Raw genomic sequence first — 11,407 nt, 5'->3', positions numbered from 1 at the left:
TTTCCCAGTATAGTTTATAATACCCACTATTGCTTTAAAACGCACAAAACAACATTAATATAGTTCTTGAAGCAAGTCATTCAGCATTCAATAAATGTTCAAACAAATAAAAAACCATCGGAACACATTTAAATGAAGCGTGTTTTAGCTTACCTTGCATAAAAGTGTAATGGTTTACTTACCGTCCGATTGATATAAGTGCATAATCGTTAAGTCAGTCAATATGAAGTTTCTGTTTTTTTCGTATATTATAAAGTTAATAAATACATTTAAAAATGTAGCCAATGTTCGCTTGCACAATCCAATGTGTTCAAATCGGCAGTCGAATTTTGGTTTTGAAATCGTTCGGATGATCAACTAAGATACATAATTATTGTTAATAAAAATCCAAGTTAAATTTCTTGTTTAAACTAAAGGTTATTATTGCAAACTGTAATTTTGTATATGGTTCCCTACGATGGGTATGGGAATCTCAAATTGATCCTTCAACTACTTAATACAAAGATTTATATTTTAGTCGGTGACTAAAGAAACATGACTTAATTTTGAATTGTAAAAGAGTAATCCATTATTTGTGTCTTGTTCTGAGAAAACTGGGCTTAATGCATGTGTGTAAAGTGTCGTCTCAGATTAGCCTGTGCAGTTCGCACAGGCTAATCAGGGACGACACTTTCAGCCTAAACTTGATTTTCGGTAAGGAGGGACTTCCTTGAAAATAAAAATACCATGAAAGCGTGAAGGGTCGTCCCTGATTAGCCTGTGCGGACTGCACAGGCTAATCTGGGCCGACACTTTACGCACATGCATTAAGCCCAGTTTTCACAGAACATGACACATTTACTTGTACAACATGCTAGCTATTGCACGGTAACGGGGCGTTTAAAGCTCATCATTTTTTGATCTTCTATTGCATTAACTGAACCAATCATATACATGTATACGTCCTCTCAAGCAAAACATAGCTTCGGTATGTCAATTTGGTTAATGGCGTGAATCGTTTGAACATCTAAAAATATTCAATCAAGTAAAGCCGTGTTATTACCGGGAAGATTGTATTAATGAAATAAACCAGTAAGTGGCGTTGACTATATGTTGGGGAGTTGTTAGCGTTCTGAAACAATCAATCTAAATAAATGTAGACGACGCAATTCTAAATAACTTTAAATGACAATATGCATGGTGTACCTTAAGATTTTGAAATCAGTAATTCTTCATTAGGATGATTAATTTAAATGCGTATGTCAACCTTGTCAGTGTTTTTTTTATACTATTTGACAGGAGGAAATGCACCTTAAATTCTAAGTTAAACATTGACCGTTTATTGTTTTATCTTTGGATAGACTTATTTGTAACAGTGGAACGAATTAATGCAAATGTTTACATGGCAACAGTGAATGCCATCTTCACGATGGGAACACCGTACATAACATGTGAATATGTCCATTCTGGATCTATTTTCAAAAATATAATTCGTGAAGGAATATAGGCGAGTTTTATTTTCAATGTTCGAAATTGTACAAATCCCGATGTGATAAGCTTTAACATTTATAAATGTTCTTATTTTTATTAGCGTTTAAACCCCCCGAAATAGGGCGGACGACCCTAGACTGACGTTATCTGCACAGGTTCAACATAACCCACATTTTTTTTCTCGAAAACATCGTTAGTGAAGATCAGGTTTGGTCAAAGTTTTGACGTTGAATTTTGTTATCAAACACTGGATGTTATACATCGGTTTAATAAGGTTTTCAATCGTCTGCTGATACATTTCAAACATTATATATTGCCAACCTTTTCGAAAGACTAACATATAACATGCCATAATATATTAAGTTTATTGGCGTCTGGGAGGTAGACTATTCGTCAGTAATATCAGTCACTGGGTTAAAGATCTTAATAAATAAACTGTGAAATGCGTTCAAAAATGACGACATAAAAGTCAACATCACAGACGTATTCTATTCATATTCCATTCCAGTTACAACCTGTTTTGTACGATATTCAACATAATACTATTGTCTCGTGAGTGGTATTGTACGCTAAGTTTTACCTGATATTGTTTAATTATCTAAAATAATTTGACACGGAAAACGTGGGAAAAGGAAGGAAAGCATATATAGTAAATACATAAAATTGCTTCCATTAACGCGATATATATTAAAGCGAGTTCATGTAATTTCATATTAAATAATTGATGTACGCAATCTTATTGAGAATTAATTTAATATAATATTTCCAATGAACATTCATGGGTTTAAGTAAAACCCATGAATGTTCATTTGAAATATTATATTAAATGAATTACAAACTATACATGGCATGCTCAATTAAACTTTGTTTACTACTGTGAAATTCACAACGGCAAACTTAACACAGACATGGACAGGTTTATTTATATTTGTTGTCTTGCGAACGAATTTGAAAATACTTATTCGGATTTTCCAGCAGCGCACATGCCATGTGTACATAAAGGAATTGTCTGATGTACAGCACAAACTGCTATAACATTTTTCTTTCGTTAATTTTCTTGACAATGTACTACTTCGTCCGAACATTTATTTTCGTGTTTGATCCATCGACCTTTTATTAGTTTTTGAAAAGTAATAAGATCACATTAACTCGCGTTAACAATTGCACGGCAGTTTTCACACACTGTGGTGGTAAAGTGGATCAATCTAAAACTCGTTTAATGAATGTTGATGGTCGAAGTTTACCTTTTTTATTGTTGTTTATTAATAATGTTACTCCTGTTCAAAGTATAATTGTATACACTTTAAGAAAATGGGAGCATGATTCAAGTCTTAAATATATTTTTTATTTGTGTATTGTAGTTTTCAAGTTATGGTATTATACTATCAATACAAGTGTTTCAAGCAGTAGCGATAGTAAGGTTATCCTAAGGATTGAAAAAGGTTTCAAGGGGGATTACGTGTTTATTTTTATTTAAAGATTTGACAAAGTCACGATTTATTTAGTCGCGTGTAACCAAAATTTAGACTTTGTCTACATATGTTCACAATAAGCATTCTGAACAAGATTCACCAAGATTAAGTCATCGATGTATCTTATGGAGGGTATCAATATTGATTAAGATTTAATCTCGTTTTTTTTACTAAAATATAATGTCCTGCCTAGTTCGCTTAGATAATGTCCATGTTAACATTGTGACAACATTTCATGACGATGTCATAAAGGTGGTATGGAAGGTATGGAGCACAAAAAACTAAAAGCGGTTAAATAACAGCCATGTATGGAGTGTTCTGCTTCTGAACTATTTTAGAACGTGTACAAATAACTGCTATAGGCACGGTGGTAAATATGCATTATCTTTGAAATACGAAACGATCACCATTCCAAACACCACCTTGCCTTAATTAAGATATGAAAGGAAAATGGTATACCGGTTTATAATTATTCAATAGAAAAACTTTCATTCAGTGAACTAAAAGGCTTTCAATATTACGATTGAAATGTATAACAATTAATAATAGACATAATAAACAATTGTTTTGGAGAAATTCTCTCACATAAGAAATCATGGGAATTGTTCATTGAAGTCTACTGGTAAGAATTCGTTTCAATATTGTTTAAGGTATCGATCGAGTGAAAAACGGTCAGAACCGTAGTGGATTAAAGATATGAACGAAGTGCACACACATGCCAAATAATGCAATAAATTAATATCAATTCTTAACATTACCGGAAGTTGATTAAATAGGCTGGTGCTAATGGCTGAGGTTGATCGGCTAAAATTGTTGAAGATAGGACTCCGGATATCAAAGCTGACAGAAAGGCAGTACTATTTATGGAATTATACTATTCCATTTCTTTATAAAATAAATGATTGAAAATGTTGCGAAAAGAGTTGCAAAATAAACGTATTATAAATATAGAGTTTAAAGTACGTTTACAATTTCAAAAGACTGAGTGGTACAGTGTTTGTGAGTCGGTCTACCATTTCAAAGGCGTAGAATGACATAAAATACGTTAATCTGGGAACAAGTAATTTAAATATTAGTTTGCCTTAAGTAAAACCATTTCTCGTTGTTCGCTCAAATCACGATGCGTACAAGTATTTATTTTATCAAACCCTTGATGTGTCCGCTTAAGATATTAGCTATTGTTAATCGTTTACAATACAATTAAATATGTTCACAAAACAGACAATATTTATTAGTTTGATAAGTGTTAGCCCATGATTGTATATGTTCAATCCTCAACTTATGTGCATTACGTATTGTAAAGAATAGCGTGTTCAGTTCAAACGAAACGAAATCTTCTTGCGGACAGGCAACAATACCAACTATTTAACTGTAGAATATTGTGATCCATTAGCATTCAACTTTTGCACCAAAAGTTCAAATAAGCGCACTTTATATTTACACGTGTTGCATACTAAACTGTCGCTGCTCAATACTGTTTATTATGTTCAATTTATATGACACACACAAATAAATTTAATATAGGTATATTTAAAAAGAGACATCTAGACTTAAATGTAACATTACTTCGTATTTTAATTCTTGCAAATATCTTACCCGAATATCCCGACATGGATATTGTGGTATCTTATTTATTAATGATGCCGATTACAATATTCAGTTCGTGAGTAGATTATACATTTTCTTATAAGGTCAATACAGAGTTGATAAAACAAGGTTGTGCCTATGAAACCAGGATACAAGATTGCGATGTTAACATCGAGATCGTGACCTATCATCAGTCGAAATCATCATGCGAGATCGCGATACTAACATCGTAATAGTGCATCGTTTTTCACTGTTTCGCATCATTATCTCGCCATTTCGCATCGTGATTTCGCGAGGTCTAATTGCAATATCGTGCCGCCGCATCGTTTTTTCGCATTCTCGCCCTTGAAAGTCAAAGTTGATAGTACGACATGAGGATGCGAGATTGCAAATCAAAAGTGCGAGAATACTATGAACAAATATCGATATTAATGCTGTATTTTCACATCGCGTGCTTGCATTATAGACCTCATGGACGAGATAGAAGACATATTATACACCGACATATGCTTACGATGCCAAACCGCGTTATTATCGTGCTTTTGCATCGTGATTTCGCTTCTTCGCATCGAGTGCTTTTTCGCCTCATCGAATTATCGAGACACCGCATGGCCCTAACGGAACACTATACGGAATCGCATAGTTTGAATGAACAGCGTAAATAGACGACAGTAACATAACTCCGTCTTGCCTTAAAGTTAAAATATATCAAATGAACATTAAATGCTAAAAATAGTTTTCAAAAATCACTCGCGTTATACTTAGTCACAGGCATTCTAAACATTAAGTAGGTTTGCGTTCAAGGTAAAATGATAAAACTTGATGAACTTGATATTTATGTACCGTCAAAATGTATTCGGTATCAATGCACTTTGTCCTCTTATATTCGGTAACGCATAATTGGGGTGGTATAAATGCGTTATTTTCATGGAGTTTGCAGCGGCCAAGGTCGTTCAGGACTGTAAGCTGCGACCTATAAGTTTTCTACATTGTGTGATCTTCGAGCGGAATATAATCTAACCCGTACCAATTCATAGTTTGTTAAACCACTGTCGTGTGTAGTTAACCCACTTTTGACAAGGCTCAGGCAGTTCATTTTAAAGCCAAGGTTTTTACAAAACCGCCGCTCGCTGCAATTTCTGAAAGAGCAACGCCCCCATATAACATGTATTGCTCATTATAAAAGCGGACGTATTTACAATTTAGCATAGCGTGTTTTTGTCTGGTAACATACATTGTGGATTATTGACAAGAACAGTGAACGTGTCCAGATAATCTGACATCGTTATTCGTAATACAAGGTACCAAACGTGACAAAATCATGACTTTCGCTTATCCTTGCAACCACATGCCTCCTTGGATGGTGATTTGGTTCTGCATCACGGCAATCATCTGCACCAGTGACGCGAGCTTCATCGTCTTCCGTCCTCACACCTTGCCCGGAGGGATAGCGCATAACCTTTTCTTCTTTTGTAAGTGTTGCTTATTGTTGTTTTCATTTATTTGGTAAATTAGTGGACATTATAGCTGTATCGTGGGTAGTAAAACAAGTCGGTTGTTGATAGATCATGTTGCAGATGTTTTTAGTAGACGTAGTACAATCAAAAGTAACAGAAAGATCATCATTCGTCCAAATTAAAGTGATACGCACTAAACAAAGAACTTGTTTAAGCGACCAATACTAATTTTTAGTTGTGAGCGTTAGCTCACGACCTAATTCACAGAGCATGTTTATCAAATCAGTATATGCTTAGAAGCCTTAGCTACGCTAACTCACTATGCTAGGAACGATTACCGCTGCCTGTCTGCACTGCAGACGACAAAATGCTTAGGAACATCTGCTCTACTCCTGCAGTGAGTGTATTTACCAGCTTGTAAGACGACATTGGCCAGTCTAATGTTTATCATTGAAATCTGTACATATTGGCTGTTTTCAGGGAAAACGGGGCTTAATGCATGTCAAATGAGATTAGCCTGTGCACACTGATTAGCCCTTGCAATGCGTACACGCTAATAAAGGACGACAACAGCGAACAACTTCATTGCCTTCAGCGCTTTGATTTTTAAATTTCAGCGCTTTGATTTTTAAATGGTGCATATTAAACGATTCCTCTGTTGTTTTCTATACTAGATAAGTACTACATCTACACCGATCGACGGTACAATGACATGCAGGATTCATACGTCCTGACGCAAAGCTTGTAAGTTAATCTGGGTTTAAGTTAATTTATTGTGTGTACCTTACAGTTTAACTTAAATATTTCTTAAATATTTCTGCAGGTCATTTACAAACAAAAAGCATAGCAATTGAATTTATGATTGTGTTAATTAATAAACGTTTTATGTTGTTGTAACAAGAGAGTTGATATAGAAAAAGCTCTACATAAGACGCATGTGTTCGTATGTATCCATGTATACAACAAATAGCTTCGACAATTGAAAATATTTAAACTCTCATGTAATCAATTCCGCTTTTACCAAAACCAAAACAGTAAAAATTAACCTGCAAAAAGACCAAGCAAACAATTAATTCTCATATAAAATATTGATCAAACGAGGTGGTTTTAAGCCCCGGCAATCATGACAAAAAGACTATAACTAGGGACGATTCCGTGAAGGTAATAATAGGTGAAAATATAACTAAAATTATTGAGAACAAACCCCCAATACTATGCAGGCTAGCGAAAACACAGACACTAAAATCAGTGAAAGCGAATTACCACTGACTTAGGGTTCATAAAAAGGATTAGACATCGGATTCGCATGTTCATTTGTATACAAAGTTCTAAGTATCTGGACGAATGAGGGATCTGCAAACTGTAAACGAAATATTATTATCAGGCTTGGTTATTTCAAACTGCTGAGAGTAAGTACTATTTACAGTGAAAAGAAACAATGTCGACACTACAGAAATATTCTAAATTAATGCAATGTTTTATTAACCTATTTTTTTGTTATTAAGACTAAATTTGTGTTATTCCATAGTTGTGTAGTATTTATGCAAGATATTCATAGAATACGCATAAATACAATTTAATTATGCAAAAACATATACATAAATAATTTATTTTCAAATGCCGTATAGAAATGACGAACATGGGTAAATATTTAGGTAGGAAGATGATCAGTTGTAATAGCCATAGGAAAACAAACTTAAATGGAGCTTTGTATACATGTATATATATGTTGCCTTTTTATGTTATTGTTTACATTTGCAAGTAACATTCTTACGATGCTATTGATATAAATTTTACTAAAATATTATTGCAATATTTAATACACGTGTGTGTTTTGACGTATCTATCTACTGTTTTTTTCTTTAGAATGAATTACGTCGAAGTGATACTGAACATTGTGGTGTTATATTGTGTAAGTATGTTATAAGCAACTATAGTAATTCATTGTAAAGTTCCGTGATTGCATTTTGTCCGAAGAATATTATAAAGGGCTTTAGTAATTCATTGTAAATTTCCGTTATTGCCTGTTGCTAAAAGTATATTATAAACGACTTTAGTATTTCCTTGTAAAGTTCCTTTTGTCCGTCGTTCGTCGTCCGTGGTGCGCAACCAACATTTGTGTCGTACATACTTCGTCGCAACACTTTAAGTGTCATCTTCATGAAACGTTGTCAGATTGTTGTCCGAATGATACCTTGGCTGAGTTTGAAATGAAAGAAAGATGCTATTAACACACTAGAAGTCAGAGTTTGAGTCCGATTTTTATGGCACTTCTCAAAACATTTTATGTATGATAACCGGGCCATGTTTGAAAATAGGTCCTCAGAAAAAAAGAACCAAAGGACGCTTGAAAGTTGTCCTTACATGATTGTAATTTAATTCAAATAACGATGAATAAGTAACATTTTTAGTCTAATTTTCATGAAACTTGCTCTTAATAATGCGGTAACGTTAAGTTGATTAACTTTGAAAATGAATCCTGTCTGCTGAAAAACATTGACTTCAGGTAACATGGCAGCTAGGGACGCGTCTTTTTTTTTATGGCAATAACAAACTCTTATGAACCTTATAAAAACTTGTTGATGTTTTTGTTTTTGGTAATTCTTTGCTCTGTAATGCACAAGATCATTGTGTTGATATAAAGAAGCATGACCTTACAGAAAATATAAATGGATGCATTTTATTTTTATTATTACATTGAGATTCCTAATGTAGGCATCTGAATATTAATTATTCGCATACAATTTGCCTAAAATCATTGTAAATTATGGTACTCAATGATGATGAGCATAATTATGATGTTAATGACGATTATTATGCTGATTGGTGATGAACAGAATCAAACATAGTTTATTCTATCTGGATACCCTTAATTGAAGGTCATCAAAATAAATGTGATAACGCTTATATATGCAAATTTCATAGAAGATAATGTTAATTACTTAAATTGTGTTTTGCCTCCAATATTGAATACATGGCTTGTCAGGAAACCATTTTTTTCTCTCCAACTGACCCTAGTTAGAGGGAAGTTTAGCCACCTGCTTAGCAGACAATATCGATACAAATCTCTGAGTCAACATTGTTATGCTATTTGTAGATCAGCATTACTATATCTCTTGAGTCACTGATAGCTTGCTGCAATAATGTTTACGCAAATCTGAAGATTTGAGTGTCTTTCATTTAAAAGGAATGATATGAAGCCACAATTCCTCTCATATGGGAGATGAAAATATATTTTGACAGAACAACCATCTGCAGATTTGTAAGCATTATATTAAACTTAAGATGGGGTACACTACAATGGTTTAATATAATTTGTTATATTTACAGTGCCATTCAATGGTATAATGTTTGGACTGTTTTTAACTTTACCGTTGTAGCATTATATGTCATAAGTTAAGTGTTCGGCCTTCTTGTTATAATAAATTACAATGTTGTTTTTTTTATATATTTTGTCAAAGTGTATACAAGTCCTTTGAATATACAATGTTATCCACATACATTGAGTGTAATTACTATGTATATATATAACACGTAATATTTACAATACTGATTCGTACTGAATTACATATTTTGTAATGGCATGGCTAAGTTCAACATCGCCAGTATTGTTGTTCAATACCTAAACAACCCGTCAAATTTGCGTGAATTGTTCAGAATATATATATATGTTTGATAGTATGGTATTCTCTTAACTATAATTTTGCTTAACAGCTAACATATTGACGCATATACTTTATCTGATTATAAACAGTATCTACATTATCGTTAACAGTAACAGTAACGTTAACAGTATCGTTATGCCTTCAACATGTCCATAAAATTCTCTTAGCTGTCGTTTATTGCATGTTATCAGTCAGTCCTGCAAAATAAGTTTGCCTTTATATAGGCTATCAAGTAAATATAGAGACTCTGAGCTAAACATAGATTCACCTAACCTAGTTAAGGTTAAGTAGTATAACGATATCTGGTTTTTATTGCAAACAAGCATGATTTAAACCCATTCATATGGATAAAGTAAGTAAATGCAATATGGCATCATCTAATATGACTTGAATTATTATAATTTATTATATGCATTTGAATAAGTATATGCGATCTTACTCTGATAAAATTATACATAAAACGTTGATGAAGAAAGCACTAGAATATAAATTCAGAAGCGTTACAAGGATATTAATGTTATACAGATGCACATGCTTTTCTTTGAACACTAGAAAACTTATGTTAGAAAGTTAGAAAATCTCTACTTTTTGTGCAGATGAGTGCATACAATACAATGTTGGTTCTGCACGGTAAACGTCTCGGTATTTTCACTGACATTAATTACAATTAATGTATCGAACATGTGGGTGTAGTTAGTTTAATGTGTTTCATAATGTGCGCCCAAACCTAGGGGTGGGTTAAATATTGAGAAAATATATATTGGCATTAAAGTCGTATATACTCACTCTCATACTTAGGAAGGTAAATTACCTGGAGGGATGAGTGATACTTGACCTACCAAATTTGATTCGTTATTCAAACCTATATATGTAATGGATGATTTGTTAAGTGTAATTAATGGATGGGTATTATCAAATTTTATAAAGCATAAAATGTCTTAATTTTTCAATGACCAACACTTAAACATTAAGCATATGATGCTTATAATATCAACAAGAATCCAAGCCACCCATGAATACCCCAAAATATACATACACTTAAAAAAGTGACAGCTATATCAGTTTTGAAATGAATTAGATGTTTTGTTTAATTGTTGCTTTTAAATCATTTTATAACATAACAATAGGCGTTCATATTGTTACTGTATAATATTCGCATACGTCGTCATAGTTGTTTAATTATTTTTTTTATTCAGCATTGTCGTCGTTCAATCTACACCAGAATCATCGCTTTTACCGTATCGGTAATGACCTTTTGGAAAACAGTTCTTTATATCGCAATGTTTTACGAACTGGCCGGTGGGAAGGATTATCGTTCAGGAAATACTATTCAAGACGAGATTTTATTGGTTCTTATTCCAAACGGCATTTGGATCCTTCTTCCGGCGCTTTGCATTCTGTGCCTTTGGGCTCACTTGATGAACTCACAGCGAGAATCAACTTCTGCATACAAACTGAAGGAATCATGAACATCTACTTGTCGGCAATAGTTTAATCCGAACAATATGTGTTTAATTTAAAATGACTAATGTATATATTGTAAATGGTATTATATACTGTGAGAAATGTGGCAATTAAAAAACTGAAATGAATTGGTAAAAGAAAAAAGCAACACGGCTATGTTCACCGTTTATGTAATAAATATTAAATGATATTTACTGATATATCTATTGATGGGTTCATGTATAAAAATTAAATTTGAAACGTGTCCGAAAACCTCATTTTTGGATTCAAATAAAATGTTGACGAATACAAA

General features: G+C 33.2%; 1 protein-coding gene across 2 annotated transcripts in view; it reads left to right on the top strand.

Annotated features, from left to right (window-relative positions):
* Nucleotides 1-5,422: 5,422 nt before the first annotated feature.
* The window catches only part of LOC127877923 (uncharacterized), a 12,423-nt gene continuing 6,438 nt past the window's right edge, over nt 5,423-11,407 (top strand). The window contains exons 1-4 of one of the 2 annotated variants that reach the window (XM_052424248.1): nt 5,433-6,001; nt 6,661-6,730; nt 7,853-7,898; nt 10,848-11,407. The exon at nt 10,848-11,407 is cut by the window's right edge and continues 168 nt beyond it. In XM_052424248.1, coding sequence (XP_052280208.1) covers nt 5,851-6,001; nt 6,661-6,730; nt 7,853-7,898; nt 10,848-11,120 — 540 coding nt within the window. In that variant the 5' untranslated portion in view covers nt 5,433-5,850 and the 3' untranslated portion in view covers nt 11,121-11,407. Of the gene's footprint in view, nt 6,002-6,660; nt 6,731-7,852; nt 7,899-10,847 lie in introns of both variants that reach the window. The other variant, XM_052424249.1, reaches the window with a different exon arrangement.

The sequence above is a fragment of the Dreissena polymorpha genome, chromosome 4 (assembly GCF_020536995.1).
Source record: "Dreissena polymorpha isolate Duluth1 chromosome 4, UMN_Dpol_1.0, whole genome shotgun sequence".
NCBI lineage: Eukaryota > Metazoa > Mollusca > Bivalvia > Myida > Dreissenidae > Dreissena > Dreissena polymorpha.
This window is presented reverse-complemented; position numbering and strand designations above follow the sequence as displayed.